We start from the raw sequence: 15754 nt of genomic DNA, 5'->3' as shown, positions 1-15754 counted from the left end.
TAGGTACCACGACCAGGCATTCCACTGTGACCAGAGAGTGGGATTGGAGGAGAACATAGCAGTTCCCAGGGCGCACACATAATTTTATTGACAGAAAAGGGGAGAAGCCTGAGCAGACAAAGCCAAATGTATGCATCACTCTCCTCCAAGCAGATGACCTGACTCAGCTACAGCCAGATGTTATATGATTATGGTAATATTTTAACTGAAACTTTACTTAAAATAGAAAAGGCAAAACTTAAGCAGGGGCTTTGCCTAAGTTGCTTGGAAGAGCTTCTCTGTGGCATCTATTTCTTCCTGACTTAACATTTTAACTTGTAACTACTGTACAGAATTCTCTTCTACTAGTAAGGCATTTCAGCTTACCTGTCTCAGAATCCTGGTTACTGTATCAAAGACCAATTCTGAACCAAAAGTTAGAAAGAAGGTGGAAGAAATATTTAGAACCACAATTTATTTATTTATTTATTTATTTTTATTATACTTTAAGTTCTAGGGTACATATGCACAATGTGCAGGTTTGTTACATATGTATACATGTGCCATGTTGTAGAACCACAATTTATAACTTAAATCATATGTGATAAATAATTCCCTGATCTTAAAAAAAGCACCAGAGAGTGCTTTAAAATCATTGCCTCTTTTTAATTTTAGGACTATGAGAAACGGTTACGAGACAGAAGTGTAATTGAAACCAAGGAACACATAGACACCCATAGGGCCATAGTAGCCAAGTACCTCCAGCAGGTAAGAAAAATCATATAAAACTGTCTTCATAGGGAGAAAAGAGCCAGCATCCTAAGGTAGAAAGTCCTCTACTCATAAATATCTGTGTGAGCTTATGCAAGCCACTTAGCTGGCATAAATTTCCTCATAAATACAAATATACAATTGATTGACAACTATCATCACCTTTCAAATATATGAAACCACTAGGTTATGTTCTGGTTTATTATCAGCGGTTATCTTTTAATGGGGCATAATTACAAGGGATTCAATTTCTAAGTCATGTTTTTTCTAATATTTGAATGTTGCATTGCGTTACAATGATTACCTTCGTAATCAGAAAAAAACAAAAGTTTTTAAACCATATACTAACTGCCCTTATGCACTAGAAAACTAAAAATTAAAGCTGAAACATCTTTTCATTTGTCCTTTTTCCTTTGTTTCCTTCTTTCCTTCCTTCCTTCAATAACCTTAACTTGCCACAAATGCCACAGTGACTACAGTGCATTTTCCCTATCCAGTGTGTGTGTACCCTGTGGCTTCATGTATTATTTTTAAAAAAAAAAAAAAAAAAAAAAAAAAGGACATATAAAAAACCTATTTAAGAGGTTATTTATTTATTTTTATTTTTATATATTTGAGACAGGGGGCTGGCTGGCTCTGTCGCCCAAGCTGAAGTGCAGTCAGTAGTGTGATCTCAGCTCACTCTAACCTCCACCTCCTGGGCTCAAGCCATCCTCCCACCTCAGCCTCTTGAGTACCCAGGACTACAGGTGCACACTACCATGCCTGGCTAATTTTTATATTTTTTGTAGAGATGGGGTTTCACCATGTGCCCCAGGCTAGTCTCAAACTCCTGAGCTCAAGCAATCCACTCGCCTGGGCCTTTCAAAGTGCTGGGATTACAGGTGTAAGCCACCGTACCCAGCCAGAGGTCCTCTGGAATTAGGAAGTGAATCATTCTGAATAAGGGAATAACTTAAGAATCAGTTCTTAAGTATGTGTATTTTGAGACTGGCCCTATTTTTTGTAATGGTTAATTCATTAATTCAGCAAAATTTTGCCATCTTATATGCCAGGAACTTTACCAGGAACTCCAATATTGCAATAAGCAAAACAGGAAAACCCCTGACTTTAGGGAGCTTACAGTCTAGTACAGAAAGCTAGAGGGTTTACAGCAAGAGGAGACCAGCATTGCAGAGGAAAGTAACAGTTGGGCTGGAGGGTCGGGGGGACACTGAGATGACATTAGGGTAAAAACTTGGAGTGTGGAGAGTGAACTATGAAGTTTAAATAATAAGAACATTTTAAATAAGCTGATTTCTTTCCCCAGGTTAGAGAATCAGTGATAAATCGTTTCTTAATCGCAAAACAGTATTTTCTTCTTGCTGATATGATAGTAGAAGAAGAAGTTCCCAATATCAGGTAAAAATAATCAAAGCCATTATTATCACTTCTTATAAAAATTATTTGTACTCTTATTGTATGAAAGATTTTTAAAAATCATTATATGGTATGCATTTGGGCCAGGAATAATGTGTTAAACCTGGTTAAACCTGGTTAATACCTGATGATGACATTAGTTGAGGAATTTCTATTAGAACAAGTCTTCCTAGGGCCTCTCCCATCACATTCCAATAAAGCCCATCTCACCTCCCCTACTTCCAAATCAACTTCATTAGCCTTTGCCATTTTCTCATTCCCATTGAACTAAACCTGACAGCATTTCCCTCCTGCAAGTACTTCTCCTATCTTCCTAGTCTCCCAGTGCCAGACATTCCCTTTCTCTCCTGTCACATGGCAGTAGAGGTGGCTGAAACCCCACCCACAAGCTTCTGGGGTACATGAGGAAACCTGGTTTTAGCACCGCAGCTGACGGGCAGAGAGCTGGTGCATGTGCTTGGTGAGAGTGTAGAACAGCAGGGAAGATCTGATATTCACATAGATATTGGGAATTGACTGTATTTGCTTGATTGACTCATTAGTTTGGATAACTGTCATATGGCTTCAACTAGGGGTGTGGATACAGAAAAGATGAAAGATAATTTCCTGTACTGGTGGTCTTGTGCAGGCCACATGACCTTTTCTGTGATTAAGTCTCTTGGTCTCCTAAAAAGGTTTTTTCTATGCACGTACTTTCTCTCCACCATCAAGTTGGGAATGAGACAAAAAAAAAAAATGTGCTATCCATAGCAGCCCCTGTCCACATATAGAAAGGAGGCTATACCCACATAAATCCATGCAAAACCTCTCTCTCTATTCCAGGCCCACAGTCCAGTCACTGAATGTTTTCAAAGTCATGAAAATTACACTTAGAATAGACAATGATTTTTCATATTGTTTTTTTTTTCTTTTCCTTTTTTTCTGCTTTACTTTCTGCATTAAGTTCTGAAGGCTCAGGGTATGTTCTTTCTTCTTTTAATTTCAGTTCCTTCTTGGCTTTAAGATGTTTCTGTATTTGATGGTCCTGGCTGACATGGTGCTCCCATGCTGACTGCTATGGAGACATCAAAGTCTCAGGGAGGACTTACCTCCGGGGGAGGGAGGAAGCATTGACAGTGGAAGTGTTGCCACGTTAGGACCTCTAACAAAGTTCTGTCTCTGAGGCCCCCTAGTTTGGGTTAGGTAGGTGTCCTGGCAGAGTGATTAAAAACATGAGCTGTGTAGTCACAGTGACCTGAGTTTGAACCCTGCTCTCCCTCCTACTACTAAGGAACCTTCAGCAAATCATAACACCTCTCGTAGCCTCTAATTTCTTCATCTGAAATATGGGGTAAATATCATATGTGTAAACATTAGAAATGTTATATGTAAGGCACCCAGCACTCTTCTCAATACATAGGAGGTGCTTATAAATGGTAGCTATTCTGTGCAAAACCTTGGAGAACAAACAGGAACAACAGCTCCTGGAATCCTGGAACTTCCTTGGGATTCCTTATAGGAGCTGTCAGCAGTGCCTAGACAGGAGCTACAGGGACCTCAGCCTCAGCTGGCATGTGCCTCTTGCAAAGAGGGGCTCCAGTCAAGAGGTCACTTAGCCAGCTCTGATTCTCAGGAAGGAAGCAGAGAACCATGTGCATTGTAGCCTGTGGCCAGCTCTGCAGAGCTGGCTTTGTTCTTTGTTTCACACAGCCATTAACATCAGCTTCCAGATACAAAGTCACATCTTTGTTTCTGTTTAGTTTCTGGGTCAGAATTTATTTGGTCCATGAACCTTTCTCCTATGATTCACTGACTCTGTTGCTTTCATCTTCCAGGAAGTGTTTCTTGCATATCATCTCCGTGAAAGGTAGAGACATGAGAGAAGGAGCCTCTTGCTTCTCCCCTACCCACTTCCTCCTCCCTATACCTCCTCCTCTTCCTCCACCTAAATCACTGGCCTCAACCCAATAGTTACCATTTTAGGACATCTACTAAACGCTAGACCAGTGTCAGGGTGCTTTGCACACACTTTCTTCTTCAATCCTTTCAACAACCTAAAGAAGTAGGTATCATTATCCACATTTTACAGATGATGAAACAGAGACTTAAAGAGGTGAAATAATTTGCCCAAGGGCAAAGAGTGGAGCCAGGATTCACACCCAGTTCTAACTCCAGAGAGAAAGAGATAACCCAGCAACTGCCTAAGCAGCCGTACACACCCACTGCCATGTGAAGAGAGCAGGCTAATAGGAGATCAAGGGGTTTGAAAGAGAGAGTAACCCTTCTAGCCAGTGTAGCTGAGTCTCTGGGGGAGGTGAAGACACTGGCCCCAAGGGATGGGTAAAACTGCAACCAACTAGGCAGACAAGGAAGATGCAGGGAGGCATTCCCTCTGCAGGACTGGCCCAAGCAAATGTGAAGGGTGGGAGACCATAGGCATGTTTGAGGAACTGGTGGGTGAGCAAGTTAGAGATTAGGCAGGAAACATAGGGGCCAGAGCATGGCTTTTTTTCCTCGGATAAGCAGCAGCTAGAGTAAGTTTTAACAATCCATGCAGTAGGATCTCTCCCATTTGGGAGAATTTCTAGACTATTTCCACCCACCTTCAAAGGACAAAGAGTTTTTCAGGGGCCTGTGCAGGACCGTGGGGCAGAGTTCAGGAAGTTGTCTCATAATTTTGCAGACCTTTCTTTTTCTTAGAGTCCTGATCCTGTTCTGTAATCATTAGCATTTTGGGCCTAAGCCTTTTCAAGCTGGCAGAACAAAAGCGACCACTGCGGCCAAGGAGAAAAGGTCGGAAGAAGGTGACAGCCCAAAACCTGTCTGATGGAGACATAAAGCTGCTGGTGAACATTGTCCGAGCTTACGATATTCCAGTGAGGAAGCCGGCAGTGAGGTGAGAGCCCTCCCAACAGCCCGAGATGCAGTGTGCAGCATCCCAGCCAAGTCAATCACTCCTTTACAGCATACTCACTCTCATTCTTAACATGGTTATTGTTCAGCAGGGGGCTGAGGGTCATTGCAAAGCCAAGGCCCTAGTGTTTGCAAGTAATAGAGTTGATTCTGTCAATTCAGGCTACAGGGGGGATTTATTAGGAACATCTCGAATAACTCAGGACAAGGACAAGAGGTATAGCTGAAATACATGGTAGACTACAGGGATAAGATAGTTCTCCTGGGGCCCCATGGCCTCTCACTTGCCTCACTCTGAGTTTGCTTCATTTTTCTCCATGTGATGGAAGTGGCCCATGCAGCCAGAGTACCACCAACTAAGCGTCATTTTCTCCAGAGAAATCTGAAGGCGCTAACTTGGTCAGGTGTTGATCCATGGTCTAATCGCCGATAGCCAGAGAGACAGGGTCAGAAGCACCAGCCTCAAAGACAGGAACAGATCTCAGAGAAGTGGATATGAGCTGGGGAGAGTCACAGAAGGTGTCTATCCAAGGCTCTGAAACATGTGTGCTGTGAACATAAAAATGTGGCTTCCCTTTCATCTGTTCTGAGTAATGTGTTATGACTACTAGAATTTACTACACCAGGGACAACAAGGAGCCTTCAGCCATAGGGAAGATGAGTCTGAGGAAACAGAGAAGGACCAAAAATTAAAACTACTTTTTTTTTTGTAGAGACAGGGTCCTGCTATGTTGCCCAGGCTGGTCTGGAACTCCTGGCCTCAAGCGATCCTCCTGCCTCAGCCTCCCAAAGTGCTGGGATTACTGGTGTGAGCCAATGCACCTGGCCTGAAACTTCTTTTTGGTGGTGCCCTTACCAGTGTAATGGGAGAAAGTAGCACTTAACATGGATTCACCATGTTTCAAGCACCATGGTAGGCAGGTTTACACGTAATATTTCATTTTGAGGCCAGGTGCGGTGGCTCATGCCTGTAATCCCAGCACTTTGGGAGGCCAAGGTGGGCGGATCACAAGATCAGGAGATCGAGACCATCCTGGTGAACACGGTGAAACCCCATCTCTACTAAAAATACAAAAAAATTAGCCGGGCGTGTTGGTGAGCGCTTGTAGTCCCAGCTACTGGGGAGGCTGAGGCAGGAGAATGGCATGAACCTGGGGGGCAGAGCTTGTGGTGAGCGGAAACTGCGCCACTGTACTCCACCCTGGGCAACAGAGTGAGACTCCGTCTCAACAACAAAAAAAAAGATTTCATTTAACTGTTACTGCTACTACTATCTCCATTTCACAAAAGGGGAAATGGAAGTAAAGAGAGTATAAGTGACTTGGCTAAGGTCATTCAGCCCTACCTGTTTCCTTGGAGGAGCACTGTTCCAGCCCTTGCCGTCTTTTCTCCCTAGGTTCTTACCATTTAATTTAGTTCTGTCTCTCCTCTTCCTCTCACCCTATTATTTTGCCTTACATTTTTAATTTTGAAACAGGGTCTCACTCTGTTGCCCAGGCTGAATACAGTGGTGCTATCACAGCTCACTGCAGCCTGGACCTCCTGGGCTCAAGGGATCGTCCCATCTCAGTTTCCCAAGTAGTTGGGACTACAGGTGTGCCCCACCATGCCAGGCTAATTTTTTATTTTTTGTAGAGACAGCATGTCCCACTTTTGCCCAGGCTGGTCTTGGACTCCTGGTCTCAAGTGATCCTCCTGCCTGTACCTCCCAAAGTGCTGGGACTGTAGGCATAAGCCACTGCGCCCGGCCCCTACATATTTGTGTGTGTGTGTGTGTGTCTTTTTTTTTTTTTTTTAAGTCTTTAACCTATTAGAAAGCATCTACCATCATCAACTATTCCTAATGCTTTGTTACTTGTAAATGCCCATATAAGCTCTTGAATCTGCTGTGGCATTGCTTTCCTGAGCTCACAGCCTACCCTTTCACCCTGATTGCCTCAAAGCTCAACTGGGGTGAAAAACTATTTTTTAAAGAACATAGAGGTGCTTCTTGTAGTTTTCACCTCCATAGACTATTTTTTAAAGTGTTAAATCATTCCATTCAACTAAATTAAGGGAGCACAGTTGATCCTACATGCTACACATTCAATGCAGATGGATCGAGACAGCTCAGACATCAACTGTTCCATTAAACCTGCCCAAGTCTTCACCCTTTACCTTTGCATTCATCCACATAGGGTTTTTTTGTTTGTTTGTTTTATTTGTTTTTTGCCTCCCTCACTGTTCTCATACAGCCTCTGACCATCCCTCTAGTCTAATACCTATCTCACTTTATTGAGATGATTTGTTTAAGTGTCTGCCTTCCAGTCTAGTCTGCACTGAAGTGTTATCTTCTTCATCTTAAAAGCCCAAAGTCTAACATGGGGCTGAAAATATAGGTAATAAAAAAATGGGTTTTGGGGTTTTTTTTATTTTACTTCTTAGAGCCAGGGTCTTCCTATGTCACCCAGGCTGGAGTGCAGTGGTGCAATCATAACTTACTGCAGACTTGGGACTCCTGGGCTCAAGAGATCCTCCTGCCTCAACCTCCCAAGTAGCTAAGACTACAGGTACACACCACCAAACCCAGCTAATTTATTATTTTTTTAGAGATGGGGTTTCATTCTGTTGATCAGGCTGGTCTTGAACTCCCGGGCTTAAGCAGTTCTCCCACTTTAGCCTCCCAAAGTGCTAGGAATACAGGCATGAACCATTGCATCCAGCCACAAATGTTTGTTTAATAAAGTAACTGATGGTTTTCCAAAGAGAAAAGAGCTTTTCTATGGTAGCTGTTGTGTTAAATGTTCCACTTACATTTGTCTGAAACTTTAGCTGTGAAAGGTGATAGTCTATAGAAAGAGACTATTTGTATTTTGCCCAGTAATGAATGTGAAATACTTGGCAAACCATAAGGTTCAATACAAATATGCAAGTATGTTGTTACGGTGATGGGGGAGGTATCCAGAAGAGGCTCTCTGGATTTGACCTTCATTTGTTCCTTAGAACAGCAGTTGAGAAGGGAGAAGAGGATAAGACTCCCTGATCCTAACTCAAGCTAGGAATCCCTGCACCTCCCTTTCCTGATGAGGCTTGGCAGGCCCCAAGAGATTCCTTGCCTGACATGTGTAGCTTGGGGTTATTGGAGGGTACAGGTACAAAGAACATACAGTGGGGAGAACCTGGACTGGATGGAGACGGCTCAGGCTGGTCAGGAAGCTCAGATCTCCTACCTGTGAGGGATCGAGGCTCTCATCTATGGAGGGAAAGGCAGGTCCCCCACTCGGGCGCCCCCTAGAGGGGAGGAGAAAGGAGACATTTTCCTTTGTTCTTAGCACACAGGCCTGGGAATGGAAGTTGGGGAAGGCTCTAGCAATCTCTAGGTGACTCAGTGGGGACCAGAGCATACTAAAGCCTTCTGCAATGTCAACAAGCTTAAGGGAGAATGTTTGTCACCACAGCCACCAGGGCCATACATCTTTGGAAAAAAGCATCTTCTCAAGCTGGGCATGGTAGCTCACACCTGTAATATCAGCCAAGACAGGAGGATCACTTGAACGCAGGAGTTCAAGACCACCCTGAGCAACGTACTGAGACCTCTGGTCCCTACAAAAAATTTTAAAAATTAGCTGGGCATGGTGGAGTGTGTTTGTAGTCTCAGCCACTCAGGAGGCTGAAGTGGGAGAATTGCTTGAGTGAGCCATAATCATGCCACTGTACTCGAGCCTGGGCAACAGAGCAAGGCCCTATCTCAAAAAATTTTAAAAATAAAAATAAAAATAAGGCTGGGTGCAGTAACTCATGCCTGTGACTCCAGCACTTTGGGAGGCCAAGGTGGGCGGATTACTTGAGCTCAGGAGTTTGAGACCAGCCTTAGCAATATGGCAAAACCACATATTTACTAAAAATACAAAAATTAGCCAGGTGTGGTGACTCACACCTGTAGTCCCAGCTACTTGGGAGGCTGAGGTGGGAGGATCACCTGAGCTTGGGAGACAGAGGTTGCAGTGAGCTGAGATTGCACTAGCCAAGATCATGCCACTGCACTTCAGCTTGGGCGACAGAGCAAGACCCTGTCTCAATAAATAAATAATCATCTTCTCAATATATAATTAGACTTCCCTCATCATTAACTTCCTTCATACATTTTCCCTCCTAGCAAATTCCAGCAGCCGTCAAAGTCTTCAAGGATGTTCAGTGAAAAGCATGCTGCTTCCCCAAGCACACATAGCCCAACCCACAATGCTGACTACCCCCTCAGCCAGGTGAGAGATGCTAGACTTCAGCTTTCCATCTTGTCCCTTACGTTTTTAAGAAATGCCTGTAAACTTCATGGATAGTCTGCTGCCTGCTTCATTTTCTTTGGAAACATACTATTTAGTAAATATACTATATTTTTGCTAAGAATAAAATAATTTGACTAACCACTGGGAACTCAGAATTTGCTCTTGATTTTAAGGTTTTAGTACGTCCCTTTGTAGAAGTCTCTTTTCAACGAACAGTTTGCCATACAACTACGGCTGAAGGACCAAACCCCAGCTGGAATGAAGAACTAGAACTTCCATTTAGGTAAGCATATTTTCCTCTTTAAAGAACTATAGGACATTTTGAAGAAATGTGAAGAAAGCAGGCTCATAAGAAATAGCTAAGATGAAGGGTTTTGTAGCTAGTGAGCGGCAACAAGATCCAGGTGTCCTGACACCAAGTCCCATGCTTTTCCTTTGTACCACAGCTGACTCCCTTCAAGAATAAAAACGGAAAAATGTTCAACTTTTAAAACCCCAGGTTCATTGTTGGGACATCCTACACTCCTCCAGGCTCTGGCTTCTTAAAGTCCAAAGTTTTTCATTCCCTTGACCCCAATGACCTACATTGCTTTCCTTTCTTCCTCTGTCCCCTCAAGTAAATCTGAAACTCCTTAGTTCCCATAAATCATACTTTCTTCCTCACCAGAAATAAATAGACATTTCAGAAGTTTGATCAAAGGATTTTAGGTATTTAAATGGTTATTATTATTTCAGTACTTGAAGCAAGCTTGGAGATTATCTAGTCCAACCTCTACCTTTATGGAGAAGAAACTAAAACCCAAAAAGGGAAGGTGACTTACTTAAAGCCACACAGTAAATTAGAGACAGAGCAAGGATTAGAACTACTTAAGTCAGTCCAAGCATGGTGGCTCATGCCTGTAATCCCAGCAGTTTGGGAGGCCAAGGCAGGCAGATCACTTGAGGCCAGGGCAATGCCTGTAATCCCAGCTACTTGGAGGCTGAGGCAGGAGAATGACTTGAACCCGGGAGGTGGAAGTTGCAGTGAGCCAAGATCATGCCACTGCACTCCAGCCTTAGTGAGAGAGCGAGACTCTGTCTCAAATAAATAAATAAATAAGAACTAGTTAAGTCAGAAGCTGTGCATAACAGCTACCACTATTATGCACAGAACAAGCAAAAAGAACAAGAAAACATAAAGGTAAATGTTCAACAAAATACACCTAGTACCCCAGTCACTAGCCCTGCCATGCAGAGGCATGGTTGCTCCAGGCTTAGCTAGACTCAGATTGGGTTATGTTACAGGAGACCTCACCCCTGTATTGCTTTACTTATATACAGAAAAAGTGAGTGTGAGGCAGGGACCATGCAACTAACCAGCCAGTAGGAAGTTTATCACTGGAGAGTGGTCTTGCTGGAGAAGCACCCTTCTGGGGCCCAGTTGCTTAGAAACGCCATATACTAGCTCCAGTGTCAGCTGGAAACCTTGTAGCCTGTCCACTGAGCCAGCTCAGTCCTGGCAAGCTGCCTCCTTGAAAAGCTTACCACAAGGGTGTGGGGGAATATGAGACTCACCAGGACAAGCCAGCAGACGGTTTGTCTCTGCACAGTCTCTAATCTAATGCTCTGCCCATTTGAATGTAGGTATTATAGTATCCCTGTACAAGAGAAATCCTAGAAATGAAGGCAGTGCTTTTAATTCTAACATCTATGCTCATATTTGGGTATTTTTCAAATGCTGACATTTGAATGCTCATAATTTCTATGTTGCCTGTTTTCACAGTCCCTGGTCATGTGCTGTCTTGCAGGGCTCCTAATGGAGATTATAGCACAGCCAGTCTACAGTCAGTGAAAGACATTGTGTTCATTAACATTTTTGATGAAGTACTACATGATGTCTTAGAGGTAAGTTCTCAGTTTTAAGAAAGACACTTGTATTCATTTTCATATCATCTACCCACTACGTAAGTTCCAATCACATTGTTACCAGAAAGGGGTCCCGATCTAGACCCCAAGAGAGAGTTCTTGGATCTCACACAAGAAAGAATTCAGAGCAAGTCCACAGTGCAAAGCAAAAGCAAGTTTATTAGGAAACTAAAGTGGTGAAAGAATAGCTACTCCATAGACAGAATTGGGTGGTCTTGAAAGTAAGAGGAAGAATGCATTCACCCTGGGTGAACTCTTGTTTAGATACAGGATAAAAAAAAGACCACGGGAAGATGTGCTCTGCTACAAGAGTTTGTGATAAAGTATTAATTTTCTAAATTACTATATTTTGCAAGAATCTATAATATATTTAAAACAAAATTAGGAATGCTTCTGTTCTCAAGATATCGGGATATCAGGACACTCCTAAGTCTGGGCCTGTTTAGTAAATGTTATCAGTCTGTTCCCTTAACTGTAAACATCTAAAGGCCAGGAATGCCTAACTTTCTGGGAAAGCCCAGCAAGTACCAGCCTCATGTTTCCCAGCCCTTACTCAAGATGGAGTCGCTTTGGTTCAAACACCTCTGATAACATTTTCCAACTTTCTTGTGTTAGAAATATTTGAAACTTGACATGTATAAATGAGGAAAGGGAAGAGGGAGAAGGAGGTAGTTTTTTTATTTTCACTTGAGTGTCTGCTCCGTGCCAGGAATTGTACTAGGTGCTTTACACACATTGTCTGATTTTATTCTAAATAATCCTATAGATTGTTAAATCTCTAGTTTATTGATGAGAAAACTGAGGTTCAGAGAGGTCAAATGACTTTCCTAGGGCCACAAAGCCATTACGTTATCTGTACCAGAATTTGATTAGGTCCGTCTAATGTAAGTTCACATGCTTTCAGCTAAAATCTTGCTGCTTTCCTGCTGCCAGATTAATTAAATGAGTTCCTGGAGTTCTTAAGCAACTATTACTTCCCACCCTTCCTTCAGGATGACCGTGAAAGAGGAAGTGGAATCCATACCCGTATTGAGAGACACTGGCTGGGATGTGTGAAAATTCCATTTAGCACAATATATTTCCAAGCAAGGGTAAGTATCTAAAGTCAGAGGTCCACGACAGCACGGAATTTCTCTATCCATTTTTCCTATTAAAACGTTCTTTGTGGCCTGGTACGGTGGCTCAGGCCTGTAATCCTAGCACTTTGGGAGGCCAAGGAGGGCAGATCACCTGAGGTCAGGAGTTGGAGACGAGCCTGGCCAACATGGTGAAACCCCATCTCTACTAAAGATACAAAAAATTAGCTGGGCATGGTGGCGTGCACCTGTAATCCCAGCTACTCGGAAGGCTGAGGCAGGAGAATAGCTTGAACCCGGGAGGCAGAGGTTGCAGAGATCCGAGATCGTGCCATTGCACTCCAGCCTGGGCAAGAGGGCAAGACTCCATGTCGAAAAGAAAAAAAAGAAAAAACTTCCTTTGTGTGGTACATCCTCAACACTGGAAGAATATACATGCAAAGCCCATAGAAGGCTCAAAAGAAACAAACCTCTAAAACCATTGATATTCTGTCACATTTGCATTAAGCATCTATGTTCCTTAGAATTAGCAGTTAATGTATGACTTTTCAAATCTGAGAATTTTTAAATATTAAATAAAAGTAAAGAATAAGGTAGAATAAAGTGGAAACATGTCAAAACAACAAAGGTGGAATGGATAGATGCCTGAAAGTAACTTGAAGAAAACAATCAGGTCAGTTGAAAGCCCATTCAATCAAGTGCTTTCCATTAATATTTCTACAAGTACTCACTATTTAAAACATGAAAAGTGCAGAGACATGCTTAACAAAGACACCCTTCTGCAGAGTTAATGGTTTTGATTAAGGGGATCCATTAAGTTGACAACTCTTGAATGACTTAGTAGCTCTAATCTAGGACAGTTAAAGATTCTGAAATCGCTTTAACATACCAGTATTAAGTCCATGGCAACAGGAGGCTTTGAATCACTGTGATGTCCACACAGTGTAAATGCTGTCTGGACCACAAACTCTCCATTAAGACCAAGACCAATGGCGTGAACCCGGGAGGCGGAGCTTGCAGTAAGCCGAGATCGCGCCACTGCACTCCAGCCTGGGCAACAGAGCGAGACTCCGTCTAAAAAAAAAAAAAAGACCAAGACCAAAACTCAAGTCTGAGAGGCTTGAATTGGTTTGTATTCCAAGGATCAATTGGAAATGCAATCTTCCCTAAGCAAAAGGGACTGGCTACAGGTTATGCAGTGACATGTTTGTCAAAAGAATTTACACTTCCTTCTCTGAATAGATTTTAAACAGAAAAAAGAAAAATTCAAAAGCACATTATTTTGCAAATCACACTGCCTGTGATAGTTGTTTGGCATTGCTAAATTTCACATTTGGGAAGGTATTCAAAAAGAATTACTCTAAACTCCTTGACAAGTGAATTTCCTTCACTATATTCTGGTAATATCTGTGCTCTGTGTAGGTGTCTCTAAAACTCACTACCTTCTGAGGCAGTTTGTTCTCTTCCCAATAGCTCTGTCATAAAGGTTTTCCTTGAACTGTGCCATAATCTATATACTTCCCTGTAATTCCTATTCTTAGGTCCTGGCTCAGTTCTCTGGAGCCACACATAACAAGTAGAAACCTGATTCAACAATAATAATATTAATAACAATATTTAGTGGGTGCATATTATATGTTATTGCTAGGTAGTTTATACATCACCTCAATTGAACCTCACACTTTATAAATGAAGAAACAGAAGCCTAAAGAGGTTAAGGAACTTGCTCAAATCACAAAGTTTACAATAGAGGTGAGATTCAACTTGTACTGGCTTTCTATATACTATCATTGCTTATCCCTGGGAAATGAGGTTGGTAAAAGCAGAGAAAACTATTAAACTTTTTGATTTCTATGTTTCAGTACATTTTGGAGAATGACTTTATTACTTCTGTCATTTAAAAAGTTTGTCTGACTCCAAAGCACGTGTTCTTAAGTGTACCTACATTTGGTAATGTCTAAAGACATTTTTGGCTGTCACAACTAGTAAGAGTTGGTACTGCTACTGGCATCTAGTGTGCAGAGGCTAGGGATGCTGCTGAACATCCTACAATGCACAGGACAGCCCTCCATAGCAAGCAATGATCTGGCCAAATATCTGCAGTGCCTGTATTAGGGTTCTCTAAAGGAACAGGACTAATAGGGTAGATATATATATATATGAAAGGGAGTTTATTAGGAGAATTGACTCACACAATCACGAGGTGAAGTCCCACAATAGGCTATCTGCAAGCTGAGGAGCAAGGAAGCCAGTCCGAGTCCCAAAACCTCAAAAGTAGGGAAGCTGAATCAAAACTGCTTCCCTATGGTCTGTAGCCGAAGGCCCTAGAGCCCGTGGCAAACTACTGGTGTAAGTCCAAGAGTCCAAAAACTGAAGAACATGGAGTCTGTTTGAGGGCAGGAAGCATCCAGCATGGGAGAAAGATGAAGAGGGGAAGGCTCAGCCAGTCTAGTTCTTCCACGTTCTTCTGCCTACTCTTCTCCTAGCCATGCTGGCAGCTGATTAGATGGTGCTGATTGAGAGTGGGTCTGCCTCTCCCAGTCCACTGACTCAAATGTTAATCTCCTTTGGCAGCACACCCAGGAACAATACTTTATATCCTTCAGTCCAATCAAGTTGACACTTAACCACCACAGTGCCCAAGCTGAGAAACCCTGTCTTAAATCCTTATACTTCAAATCTTCAAAAATGGCACACATTCCCTCCTGTGTAATCTATTTTACAGAATAAACAAGCTCGGTTATTTCAGCTGTACCTTCCATGCCATAGTTTTTTTTGTTTTTGAGAGAGTCTGGTTCTGTCGTCCAGGCTGGAGTGCAGTAGCGCCATGTCAGCTCATTGCAACCTCTGCCTACCAGGTTCAAGCGATTGTTCTGCCTCAGCCTCCCAAGTAGCTGGGACCACAGGCGTGTGCCACCACACCTGGCTAATTTTTGTATTTTTGGTAAAGATGGAGTTTCACCATGTTAGTCAGGCTTGTCTCAAACTTGTGACCTCAAGTACTCTACCTGCCTCGGCCTCCCAAAGTCCTGGGATATCCAGCGTGAGCCACTGTGCCTGGCCTGCCATAGTTTTTATACTCTTGTTTTCCTGTATCCTTAGACAACATTTGATCTCAGCTTTGGAAAATAATTAAAATTCTGAAAAATGGAGATGGGAAGCTGAGCATTCTAGAAATGGGGAACGGCCAGTAGCCAATATTTATTGATTGCTTACCGTATGCTGGACGTTTTTCTTAGTGTTTTATTATCTATTCACTCACTACTCATAACAACCCCACAAAGTAGATACCATTATTATCTCTTTTTACTAATGAGGAAGCCTCAGATTCCTCATCTGTAAACCAAGTTTTCAACCCAAAACTGCATTTAAAGCAAGATTTGAAATGAAGCAAATTATATATTCAGTACACCCTCTGCCAAGCAATGAAAAGAAGGCAATGACGTACAG

General features: G+C 42.5%; 1 protein-coding gene across 6 annotated transcripts in view; it reads left to right on the top strand.

Annotated features, from left to right (window-relative positions):
• CC2D2A (coiled-coil and C2 domain containing 2A) overlaps positions 1 to 15754 on the top strand; it is a 136036-nt gene that overhangs the window by 91571 nt on the left and 28711 nt on the right. For all 6 annotated transcript variants that reach the window (XM_073012501.1, XM_038008690.2, XM_038008691.2 and 3 more), the window contains 7 exons: positions 655 to 747; positions 2060 to 2151; positions 4877 to 5044; positions 9197 to 9302; positions 9497 to 9606; positions 11111 to 11207; positions 12221 to 12319. In XM_073012501.1, coding sequence (XP_072868602.1) covers positions 655 to 747; positions 2060 to 2151; positions 4877 to 5044; positions 9197 to 9302; positions 9497 to 9606; positions 11111 to 11207; positions 12221 to 12319 — 765 coding nt within the window. The remainder of the gene's footprint in view (positions 1 to 654; positions 748 to 2059; positions 2152 to 4876; positions 5045 to 9196; positions 9303 to 9496; positions 9607 to 11110; positions 11208 to 12220; positions 12320 to 15754) is intronic.

Source organism: Chlorocebus sabaeus, chromosome 27 (assembly GCF_047675955.1).
Source record: "Chlorocebus sabaeus isolate Y175 chromosome 27, mChlSab1.0.hap1, whole genome shotgun sequence".
In the NCBI taxonomy this organism is placed as follows: domain Eukaryota; kingdom Metazoa; phylum Chordata; class Mammalia; order Primates; family Cercopithecidae; genus Chlorocebus; species Chlorocebus sabaeus.
Note: the sequence above shows the minus strand (reverse complement) of the source record. Positions and strands in the feature narration are given on the sequence as shown.